At 45.3% G+C, this 12,526-nt stretch overlaps 1 protein-coding gene across 9 annotated transcripts in view; it reads left to right on the top strand.

The window, feature by feature from the left end:
• Positions 1 to 12,526, top strand: part of SOX2 (SRY-box transcription factor 2) — a 727,395-nt gene that overhangs the window by 685,493 nt on the left and 29,376 nt on the right. For 4 of the 9 annotated variants that reach the window (XM_060298378.1, XM_060298377.1, XM_060298376.1 and 1 more), the window contains one exon: positions 9,835 to 12,290. The exons of the other annotated variants lie outside the window; for them this stretch is intronic. In XM_060298378.1, coding sequence (XP_060154361.1) covers positions 11,189 to 12,163 — 975 coding nt within the window. In that variant the 5' untranslated portion in view covers positions 9,835 to 11,188 and the 3' untranslated portion in view covers positions 12,164 to 12,290. Of the gene's footprint in view, positions 1 to 9,834; positions 12,291 to 12,526 lie in introns of those variants that run through there. 9 annotated transcript variants of the gene reach the window in all.

Below are 12,526 nucleotides of genomic sequence, written 5' to 3'. Positions count from 1 at the left end.
TTTGGTAGATAAAGGTTAATCTTGGGCTGAATGATAGAGCTATGATTGACAAGAGAAAAGGTGTTGAGGGCAGGTCGCGCTGTCTTATTTACAGCCCACTGCTTGCTGTAGAGTCTTTGTTAGGACTGGAAAGCTAATTTAGTGCTGATCAAAAGCACCACAGAGTTAAAGGACTGGTAATGACTGCTAATTTCATTTCAGCCTCATGCATCCCCAACTGCTGTAATTAAAGACACGCTATTTAAATACAGGTGAAGGTTTTTTTTTCTTCTTTTTTTTTAAGTTAGCGTGGGGGTGGGTGGATTACAATTTTGTTTAGATTTCATCTTATACTTGGGCATTATGTAGTCCAACATCAAAAAAATTTTTTTAGAGTCGCTTCTTGCCATTTATACCTGGCTTTGCAGAATAGGCAATGTGAAATGTGTCAATCACATAAAAGTCCCTATTTAAAGAAAGAAAGAAAGAAAAAAAAAAAAAGGATGCAGAGGAGTAACTGTTTGGGGGCATTTAAATATTTAGGTCTCTTTTTTCCCCCTTCAAATTAATAGAAGGGCCTTCGAAATAGCTAAAGTATTTGAAACTTGGAGCAGGGTGAACAGGCCAAAGGGATCAGTGTCAGCTTTTTAAGTACTTCTAAAAAGATCATGTGAACAGATGGAAAAATATATTTTTAATTAAATAATTTCCCCCACACTGTAGCTGCAGTGTTGGCTCAGAAACCGTGTAATTCCCCCACCGATAGGAGTTTCTTTATGAGAACATCAAAGGATAAAAAGCTCTACATTTTCGTAGTTGGTTAAAATTGATAACCACCGCCCCCCGTACACACACACACACATACCCATGCACGCACACACACCCCAAAAAAGAATTTAGCCTTTAATCTCTTTTTATCCACGAAGACTAAAGCTCTGTACTCGACCCCGCGAGCGGCTCTCGCCTTCAGGGGCTAGAACCCGGCTCAGATGTGAAGCGTGGCTGAGCCGATGCGCAGGTTCGTGGCCAGCGCCCCCTGTTGGACACAGTAGGAGCTGCGCAGCGCCAGTCCTAGAAATCACTAGAACCTTGCTCTGGGGTTAGAGAAAACTTTTTATTACCCTCCGAAAAGCAGATGGGAAGGGGAAACAAGTTCTTATATCCTTGAAAGATAATATAAGTTTAATTCAATAAAATTTTAAAAGGAGATAACGCAATTTTAATTTAATATAAAATAAAGACGAATCTCTTCACCCTCCTCACATCCTGGCAGCCACTTCCTACCCCCGTTTGGATTTGGGACTCTTTTTAAAGATTTAGCGGGGCTAAAACAGGTAGAGAAGCATGATTTTAAAAGAGAGAGAGAAAGTGAGAATTTTCCTCTGTAGCAGTGGAGAACCAAGCAAAAGTTACTTGTCCCGTTTTGTCCACATTTCAGAAAATAAAACGAAAGATGCTGCTGCGTGCTGTTTTGACATTGTCAGCAGCATCTTGAATGCCCTCAGAGGCCCTTTCAAGTATAGTAACAGTAACGGAGTCTCTGAGTAAACGAAATAATTTGCTCCTTTAAAATTTTATTTTCAGAGTGTAATTAAAAGGTCAGTCTCTTCTTTGAATGTTTCATTTCCCCTAAATCAATCTTGATCAAACTTTTCCTTTCCCACCTAGCAGTTAAATTCTAGATGTTCTTTAAGAAACAGGTGCCTGACACCTCTCTCTCTCTCTCTCTCTCTCTCTCTATTTTCCTAAACTGTAGGATTCCAGGAAAGGTGTGCCAATGATAAAGAGTATTTTCTTTTTAAATTCAGTATTTTCATTGACCAGGAATTCAAATTATCCTAGGAGAAGAGGAGTATTTTTGCACTTTCAAAAACTACCTGTCTACATGAGAAAGAGCTTTGACTTTTTCTTTGGTCTGAGAGTGAGGGCAAAAGTACACTTTGAATTCTTTCAGAAAGATAAAATGACACATCCTCTGAACTTAAAACAGTGGGAAAATATGGGTTTGTTTAGGTGTTTAAGATCAAACTGAAACAATGTGTGTGCTAAAAAATGAACACAAGTGGTCTCAACAAGGTGTTTGATGATTTGGACCTTGAGGATTGTACGTACAATTTTAACTTTTAGATAAAAACCTCAAGAAGTTTATGGCTTGTTTGTTTGCATTTTTTTTTTAAGTTTGCCTATTGAAGGAAACTAGCCTAATTTTCATGACAGAATTACTTCTTAAAATATTTAATACTGTGGCTACTCAAGTTGTTTTTAACGTTGGTCTTAACGTTCATTCTTCCCACCTCCCACAGTCAGCAGATCTGAGATTGTGTTTTCAGGGAAATTGCTGCTCGGTGAGATGAGAGACGCTTTCTCCCTCTGATGCCAGAATCGAATCTCGGCTTATGTTTCTCAATAATGAGTTCGGATACAGTGGCAGGGAGAGAATCGAGGCTTTAAATCAATTTTTACCCGGAATTCTATGGAAATGACAGGCAAGCGGGATTCTCTGCTAGAGAGGCCCCCTCACCCTTTGCTTCACCAAAAGACTAGTCCCCAGTACAGAAACATTAAGTCCGGGCCAACTTTGGTGCCAACCCCGTTAAGGTGACAAACAGTGCTCTGACAGCCGAGGCCCCAGGCTGCCCGTGGCGTGGGGAGGCCAAAGCCAGCAGAATCTTGGAGGTGCCCAGCTAAAGAGGGCATATGCTTGCTGTTCGGAAGTGATGTAGAATTTGCAAAAGCAGGGGCTGAGATTTCACACACGCCCCTTCTGCCCCGCGGGGGTCCCAACCTATAGGGAGAAGTCTAGGGGAGGAACCGCACCTGGCTGAGGGAGGGCAGGCAGTGCGCCCCCAAATTCCCAGGACCCAGGGAGAAAGCGCAACCCCTAGTTTAGGAAAAAGAACTAAACAAGTGGGTGGCCTAGGCCTGGGAATACCACCCACCTCTCCCAGCACAGTGTCATTTCTGTGGTTTCACGCGGCCTCAGCCCCTGCTGGAATCTCACGCCCCACGGCGGCAAGCAGGAAAGCAGCCCTTCCATCTTTGGGGCCTGGGGAGGGGGCAGCGAGTGACTGACTCCTTAGCAGCAGGCAGAGCCGCAACGCTGGCAACCCGCTGCGTTTTCTCCGCAGCAGCAAAGCGCCCTTTAGGGGCGGGGCGGGCATTTTTGGTCTCTTGTCCCAGTGTCCAGGCCAGAGCCCGAGCCTGTTGGCTGGGCGCCCTGCTTTGTAAGTGGTCAATCTTGCCCTATTCTGAGGGCGATCTGGGAGGATGGGCCAGCCTAGCTTTGGGCCCACTGAGTGCCAAGTCCTCAGCTCCCTCTCCCCTCCATCCCTCACACCTTTCCTGGTGAACCCGAACCTCATTCTGAAAGCAAGTATATGGGTCTTGGAGTTTGGTAGCTATTTGGGGATGGAGAAAATGATTGGTTATTAAAACCAAGATTATAAGGATGAACCCTCATTTATCATTGTTTGCTCTTTTACTTTGTCTTTAAACTTTGAAGATCCTTTAGTTCACTTGATCCGACCCTGAGACAGACAAGGCGCCAGGGAGAAAGCACAGCCCGGCTTGGGAAGGAGCTGGGGTATAGACAGATACTCATCTCTCCACCACTCAGCAGGCAGATAAGCACTGCCAGACTGTGGGTCCTAATCCAGGGCCCAGCTGCTATGTGGGTTGCTGAAGGGTGTTGAAACAAGTACAACTTGACACCATTGAGCCCACAGTGCTTGTCAATAATCTGTGAATTAGGTGCAGAGATTGTCACCGTAGATCATAACAGTTTCTGAAGGACTCATTACAGCCTATCGTGTCAATGATCTTCAAATTAAGGGGGGGTGGGGTGAGAGGGAAAAGGAGTGGGGAGAGCCTACAAAAAGGGAAGAAGGGTGGGAGGGGAGATAAAAGTCAGAGCCCCAGCTCCGAAGGAGCCTTTAAAGATTATCAGGCTAACAATCTGAGAATTCCATTGGGATGGGTTTGGAAGCCCAACTCCATCTGAGCCGGGGCTGGAAGGGGGGGCACTAGGGCTTGAGCAGAAGTGGACCCCTGGGAAGGCAGACTTCTCAGACATTTCTTTTGAGAGCAGAAGAGCTTTTGGGAGAGGGCTCCAGATGTCGATGGGAGGCCTTGATGCCAGTCCGCCCAGGATGGGTGTATACTTTCATTTAGAGCACTTTCCAGGGCTAGATGATGCTGCAAATCTTGGAGAAAAAGTGGGTAACAGTTTTGTTTAGAGCTGATGGTGATTGTAGGGTGTTTTTTTTTTAATGGCTTGCTTTCAATGTCTTTTCATGGAAACAGGTGAAAGTCTTTCTTCCTTTTCCTTTGATAGTACTCCTATCCCTCACGCACACGTTAAGCAGAGCTTTCTTCCCCCAACTTGCTTTTTGGGGTGCCAAACACCTCTGCCTTCTGAGGTTGTTGAGTTGTCATTTTTTTGTGACTTTGTATTATGCCTGACTGTACTTCAGGAAAGGGGATTTTGCAGGTAACACAGGAGCAGTATGCACCATGAGATCTCCAGAAGGAAGAAAATTAAATCCCATTGCTCTAGCTTGGAAGGGACCAGGCTAAGGGAAAGATGTTCTCTCTGCTTGGTAGATTGCCAGTACAGTGTGTGTGGAGCCCGGCACACACTGGGGTGTCATTTATGTGTCATTTAATATGGCCTAGGGAAACCTTAAGGAGGGCTTACGTTTGTTTTTCACACAAAAGTTGTGGTCATAACTAAATGAAATAATCACAGTTGGAGAATTTGAAACAATCATCTTTTTCCTAAAATGAGGGTAACAGCCCTGGTCACTGGAAAATTAGGATTCTAAGGAAACCCTGTTCCTTTGGTATGATTAATTGCACAAGATAGTGTGGTGAATCAGGGAGATTTGTATTTAGACTCCCAAGCAATGATTTAGAAGTGTGAAAAGGCCCATGGGTTTTTTGGCCCATTTGCAGTTCCTGGTAATCTGTTTGCTGGGTTTTTATTTTTGTTTTTCATTTGCTTCTCCTAAATTTTAATATCAAAATCATAGGTTCATTTTTTCAGTGCAAATGAAAACCACTGGTGGCAGCTCTTTAAATTTTCATTTTGTCTTTTTAAAAAGAGAATTTCTGTTTAAATAATTAGACTATTTAATGGCCACACTGAATTTTTCCCTGGACAATAGCTGCAGTACAGAGACAGAATCTTATGTTATAGTTGCTTGATCATTCAGAAATGGAAATGAAATTGTGAAGTGTGAACCCTCTTTTCCAGAAAATATTTAAGTTGGAATATATAAAGGATGTACATATATAATACTGTAAGCAATATGATTATTATCATATATAACCCTGAAGACATACACAAGTGATTGTGTATAACTTCTGTTGCTGTCATTTGAAAGGGGAAATATATTTAGTTTTCTAACTATTGAGTTCTTTTAAAAATGTATTTATTTCATCAGTGGGAATTACATGAAAGAGAATGAGTATAAAATGGAGCTGAATGCAGAGCAGCCCTGCATTCCTTAGGTTTCAAGAGTCCTTACAGCTCTTGAGTGAAATTATTTGGTGAAATTGGGTCTGGACTGAAATAGCATTTGTTATCCCCTCGTTCATTTGTTATGTGTAATACCACTTCTGGAAATTAAAGGCAAGGTGCTGAAGGGAGAGACAAGAAGAAAAAAATATGATTAAGCAATTATAAATTGTCAATCTACCATGCATCCATATGCATATCTATGCCTTAATAAATAAAAAGGGATAGAAGTATATGCTAGCTCTTTGTATTAGCTAGAAACATTTATTATTTCTGTTCCTGTCAATAATCCTTCATGCTTCCAAAATCTGACAAGTTTGGCCATAGGAAGAAAATGGAGGATATGTAGATGAAAGAGTTTCTATCATTTTGAAAATTGCTTTATAAAAATTGAAGTATCCCCTCTAGGATTTCCTGTGAGGGATCCGTCACAGTCTAAAGCAAATGAAGTTTGATAACAGTACAATTCTATTCTAATTTTTTCTCTTACTTTCAATATTCTAACTTTTTCCAGCTTATTTTTTATTGATTTGGGGGGGAATATATGATGCTCTTTTAAGGAAAAGAAATCCTCTAATACCTTTCTTTACCTTCATTTATCTATGTTTGTTTCATAAATCTTGGAGAATCAAGTGTTGATCATTTTGAAAGTCTTATGGCGTAATCCAGTTTGGAGTAACTGAGGTTTTTTGCAGTTTAGAAGGGAGAAGGAAGCATTTTAAAAATTGGCTTATACCCGATTTCCTTACTTTTTAATTCCCAGTTTTCTTTTTTCTTGTGTTTGGGGATAAATGTCAATAAAACCTCATCTTACCAGATTGTACCAACATTGTCCAAAACATTGAAATTCTCCTTTATTTTTGGCTTTTAAAATCAGGAACTTTCCTTGGGTTGCCATACTTCTCTTTTTAGTTTTATTTGCCTCATACACTACTGGTATGATTTCTTTCATTCCAGTATGATCACTACTATGGTCACTTTCCCTGGAGCTGGTTGGAAGGTTAGGATCTGAAGGAAACATGATTTTAAAAAAGGAGAAAAAAAACCCCTTCATTTGGCCAAATCTAGCTCCTAATATATTTAACAAATTCCAGAATTAGAAATCCTCTCTGTATATTTTCTTCTATTTTTCTCTCTTTTTTTCCTTACGTAATGAAATTAAAACTTTTGGAGCCCACAGTTGACATTTTTCAGAAAATTGAGTTATCAAGGCAGTAATTATTTCACGGGGAGATAAAACTCTCATAGCCCTAACTGTCAAATAGGGCCCTTTTCAGATTTTAATTACAAAATAAAATTAGTCTGCTCTTCCTCGGAATGGTTTGTGAGTGGTTAAACAGAGCTTTCCCCCCAATACTGGTGGTCGTCAAACTCTGCTAATTAGCAATGCTGAGAAATTCCAGTTAACAAGGACATTCTCCAAGACTCTGCAGGTTCCCTGCCGTTTGCCTTCATTTCCATAAGAAGATTAAGAGAGGAGGGGAACACACTCAAATGCAGATGCAGAAAAGAAGCGTTTTTTAACAAGCATCATAATAGTAAGATGCTTGGCTAGTTCTCACCTAATTACTGCAAGTTAAACCTCTATTTGCCACTAAGGAGAAAAAATAAGTCTACAGTCCCCTGTCTCCACAAAATTGTTAGTTGGCTTCAGCTATAACACTTGAGGAGGGATGAGAGGAGTTTAGGAGGGAAATATCAATGCAAAAGATTTTTAAATAAAACTGAGTTACACTTAATCAGTTAAGGATTTGGAGTTGGGGCCTATAATAAAACAAAATCAAATCAGAATATCCTGGGAGTTAAGGATTTTTGTTTTTAATTTCTAATCTTACTCTGAAAGTGTGTAGCTTTCTGCTGCCCAAGGAAGGGAAATGTTACACTGTCTTAAGATTAAGCACTTGCAATTTTCATAAATTGTGCCAATGACAACATTTTAAATTCTCAGAGGATGAAGCACCCTCTTCCAAGTCTTATTTTGATTCCCCAGTAGTCAACGGTGTATTGTTATTAGTACTGTAGCCGTCTGTTATAAACCTAAAACAGAGCTGCTTCTGTCATCTATTATGATTGTTATAGTTATTATTATATTTAGGGCCCAGTGATGGTGCTGGATTGAAATAGAGTGGCCGGTGATCTGATTTTTTTAATGCATATGTTCTAAAAAATCTAATGAGAAAATTGTTTCTGCTATCACCATCTTCTTTAATCTTATTTTCATAGCACATTATTATGCATAAACGCCAGCCACAGTAGTTTATTGCCTGGATAAGTACAGCAGGCTTAATTAAAATAAAGCTGTAAATAAATGCAACCAATGATAACACAATTGTAATGTATTTCCATAGCTTATTTATATGATAAAAGCAATTAACAAAAGACCTAGCCAGCCCCTTTAACCTCTTAAATGCATTATTATAGAGTTCAGGCACAAACACACGCATCTGAGAATGTATAAAAGCTTTTATATATCATACCAAGGAAAAATTTGTGCCTCTTACTATTACCTTTAAGAGAGAGAGAAGATTAATAACATTTGCTTCTATAACCATCCATTATTAATATTTATTTGAATACATATACACCACCATTACCCACATCAACCCCTTGTGCTTTTTTTCTTCAAACTTAATTATCCATAAGCTTTTTTTTAGTTTTCCAAATAATGCTATTAAGCATAGACCAGTGCGTACACAATCATAAAGTGAATGCTTGGCCTGCCCTTCATGGCGTCTGGACAATCATAATTCGTTCATATGTTGAATCTCATAATTTGTACCTATTTTCTCCCACGGTTTAACCTCCCACTTATCTCGAGGTTATATGTACATTTCTAAGCTAAGAAAATTAAATCTGACTCTTGTGATTTGGTTCCATAGCTTATACGATATATTAACTTTTCTTTTGTTTAGATTACGTGTAATTAATTTGCTCTCACTCCCATCCCCCTCATTTTATTTTTCTTTAATTATTTCCAAACACCTTCTTTTAAAGGTGAAAGCAAGAGTCTTGGGAAAAGTGAATTCACCAGTAGGGGGCGCACCAGCCACATCCCTGAAACCAGACGCGCTGAAAAGCCGGTGGCCGCCTTCTCTTCTCCAGACCTTCTCAACCCTTTCTCTTTCCTAATCTCCAGGTCCTTGTTTAGCTTAATATTACACCTCGAATAAACTGAAGACACTGCTTTATTTTGAAGAGTACTATATATTTATGAGTTTTCAGAAGGCTAGTCTCATCCTTCCCGGATTCACAGTAACTAAAACAAAACATAATTTAAGAGCAAAAAAGAGAAACTGCAGGGGCAGGAGAGGTTGATTGGAAATAATAATTTATTAAGAAAAGTCTGCAACTTTTTCACAACTTTTCTGGGTTTCCAGTGAGCATACTTATCTTGAGTTTGACAAAAACAGAAGAGCCTGAGAAGTTAGGGATTGGAGAAGTTGGAGGTTATCGGAAGAAGGTTAGTAAGGAACAAAACAATGCACAGTTTTGTAAAGATAATAAATGGAACGTGGCCGACAGATACTATTCAGTACATTTTATTAGGGTGAGTAAGGGTAGATCGGGGAGGAGGGAGGCGGAGAGAGTGTTACAGAAGAAAGAAAATAAGTAACCCTGATGGTTTAAGCCCTTTATAAAAAAAGAAATGGCATCGAGGTTTTGGGGTTTTTTTTTTTTCCTCTCCTCTCCCCGCCCCCCCCCCCCCCCCCGCTTTGTAGTCAAGTGCATTTTAGCCACAAAGATCCCAACAAGAGAGTGGAAGGAAACTTAGACGGGGCTTTGTTTGACTCCGTGTAGCGACAACAAGAGAAACAAAACTACCTATTTGTAACGGACGTGCTGCCATTGCTCTGCGCATTGAGCGCCTACCTATTGAAATCTTTACGTCGGGACAATGGGAGAGCGGCTAAAATTACCCTCTTGGGTCCTAGGAGGGCAGGATTCCTGAGCCCCTACTCCCGCCCCCCACCCCATCCTCCTCCAGCCCGGGCCTTGCCGGGCTCCCCCCTTCCCCAATCCTGGTCGCCTTCCTCCTGCCGGCCTGGCCTGCACCTGTGCCTGGAGAGCACCACCCCCGCCTCCCAGGCCCGGAGCCCCCTCCGGGGTTAGCCCCAGCCCCAGGCTGTCGGGGCGATGGGCCACCGCGGTAGAAGTAGGTGGGGGAAATGCCAGGGCTGGTTCTACTTGAGTCCTGGGAACTCTGCGTGGGAGGGAGTTTGTGAGTGCGGCTCAAAAGCCACCTCCAAGCAGTGCCCTAGGATGCCAGGAAGCTGAGATTACCCTCCCCCATAGACAGCATTCTGAGCGTCCTTCTGTGGATCTTTTTCTTCCCCCAGTCCCCTTTGGAACCCCACACCACTGAGATCCCTCCTTGGGGGAAGCTCAGGAAAATGGGAGAGAAGACGAGCGTCCCCTCTGCACCCGACTGAGTGGAGAACGATGGGTGGGAGATGTGGCTGGGGTGAGAGCCAAGCCGTGGTTTCCGGCCCAGAGGGCTGAGCTGGGCAGGGAAGAGCGTGGATTCGGCAGCTTACCCAGGCCCGGCCCGGCCTCAGCTCTAGAGGCCGCACAGTCCGAGCAGAGTTTATTTTTAAAACCGAGCGAATTACGTGGAAGCACGGAGGGCTCTGAGGACAGAGCTTTCCGTCTCCTAACTTCTTGTCGGGACAGTGTGAGAAGGGGGTTAGCGAGCGTCTGCTCCCGTGGAGGGAGAGGGGCGAGCGGAAGAGCCAGGTTAGGGAGAAGAGCTAGAGCGGCTGGATTTGGGGGCTGTGTGCGGAGGAGCGGGAGAACAATGACACGCCAACTCCAGCAAGGCCGGTTTCCTGAAATACTAGGAGGACAGTCGCCCTGAGCCACCCTCTCTGCCCTCCCCCACCCCACCTCAGCTTCTCGCGCCCCCTCCTCATTTCAGCAGCCCGCACCAAAGAGTAAATCAAGATTAAGTTTAAAGAAGAAGAAATCGTAGTCTTAGTGCTGTTTACCCACTTCCTTCGAAAAGGCGTGTGGTGTGACCTGTTGCTGCGAGAGAGGATACAAAGGTTTCTCAGTGGCTGGCAGGCTGGCTGTGGGAGCCGCCTCCCCCTCCCTCCTCCCCGCGCCTCCCCCCGCCTCCCCCGCGAGGCCGGCGGCGCGGCAGGCCCCGCCCCCTTTCATGCAAAACCCGGCGGCGAGGCTGGGCTCGAGTGGAGGAGCCGCCGCGCGCTGATTGGTCGCTGGAAACCCATTTATTCCCTGACAGCCCCCGTCACATGGATGGTTGTCTATTAACTTGTTCAAAAAAGTATCAGGAGTTGTCAAGGCAGAGAAGAGAGTGTTTGCAAAAGGGGGAAAGTAGTTTGCTGCCTCTTTAAGACTAGGACTGAGAGAAAGAAGAGGAGAGAGAAAGAAAGGGAGAGAAGTTTGAGCCCCAGGCTTAAGCCTTTCCAAAAAATAATAATAACAATCATCGGCAGCGGCTGGATCGGCCAGAAGAGGAGGGAAGCGCTTTTTTGATCCTGATTCCAGTTTGCCTCTCTCTTTTCTTCCCCCAAATTATTCTTCGTCTGATTTTCCTCGCGGAGCCCTGAGCTCCCGACACCCCCGCCCGCCTCCCCTCCTCCTCTCCCCCCCGCCCGCGGGCCCCCCAAAGTCCCGGCCGGGCCGAGGGTCGGCGGCCGCCGGCGGGCCGGGCCCGCGCACAGCGCCCGCATGTACAACATGATGGAGACGGAGCTGAAGCCGCCGGGCCCGCAGCAAACTTCGGGGGGCGGCGGCGGCGGCGGCGGCGGCGGCGGCGGCAACTCCACCGCGGCGGCGGCGGGCGGCAACCAGAAGAACAGCCCGGACCGCGTCAAGCGGCCCATGAACGCCTTCATGGTGTGGTCCCGCGGGCAGCGGCGCAAGATGGCCCAAGAGAACCCCAAGATGCACAACTCGGAGATCAGCAAGCGCCTGGGGGCCGAGTGGAAACTTTTGTCGGAGACGGAGAAGCGGCCGTTCATCGACGAGGCCAAGCGGCTGCGAGCGCTGCACATGAAGGAACACCCGGATTATAAATACCGGCCCCGGCGGAAAACCAAGACGCTCATGAAGAAGGATAAGTACACGCTGCCGGGAGGGCTGCTCGCCCCTGGCGGCAACAGCATGGCGAGCGGGGTCGGGGTGGGCGCCGGCCTCGGCGCGGGCGTGAACCAGCGCATGGACAGCTACGCGCACATGAACGGCTGGAGCAACGGCAGCTACAGCATGATGCAGGACCAGCTGGGCTACCCGCAGCACCCGGGCCTCAACGCGCACGGCGCCGCTCAGATGCAGCCCATGCACCGCTACGACGTGAGCGCCCTGCAGTACAACTCCATGACCAGCTCGCAGACCTACATGAACGGCTCGCCGACCTACAGCATGTCCTATTCGCAGCAGGGCACCCCTGGCATGGCTCTTGGCTCCATGGGCTCGGTGGTCAAGTCCGAGGCCAGCTCCAGCCCCCCCGTGGTTACCTCTTCTTCCCACTCCAGGGCGCCCTGCCAGGCCGGGGACCTCCGGGACATGATCAGCATGTACCTCCCCGGCGCCGAGGTGCCGGAGCCCGCCGCCCCCAGCAGACTTCACATGTCGCAGCACTACCAGAGCGGCCCGGTGCCCGGCACGGCCATTAACGGCACACTGCCCCTCTCGCACATGTGAGGTCCGGACAGTGAACTGGAGGGGGCGGGTTAGAAATTTTCAAAGAAAAAGAGGGAAATGGAAGGAGAGCAAGAAACACCAAGGAGAAAAACCCGGTACGCTCAAAAAAAAAAAAAAAAAAGAAAAAGTCATCACCCACAGCAAATGACAGCTGCAAAAGAGAACGCCAGTCTCATCCGCACTCACGCAAAAACTGCAATGCCGGCAAGAAAACTTTTATGAGAGATCCTGGACTTCTTTTGGGGGGACTATTTTTGTACAGAGAAAACCTGGGGTGGGGGGGTGGGGAGGGCGAGGGAATGGACCTTGTATAGATCTGGAGGAAAGAAAACTACGCAAAACTTTTTAAAAGTTCTAGTGATA

The sequence above is a fragment of the Globicephala melas genome, chromosome 4 (assembly GCF_963455315.2).
Source record: "Globicephala melas chromosome 4, mGloMel1.2, whole genome shotgun sequence".
In the NCBI taxonomy this organism is placed as follows: domain Eukaryota; kingdom Metazoa; phylum Chordata; class Mammalia; order Artiodactyla; family Delphinidae; genus Globicephala; species Globicephala melas.
The sequence above is the reverse complement of the archived record's forward strand: the minus strand, read 5'-3'. Positions and strand labels throughout refer to the sequence as shown.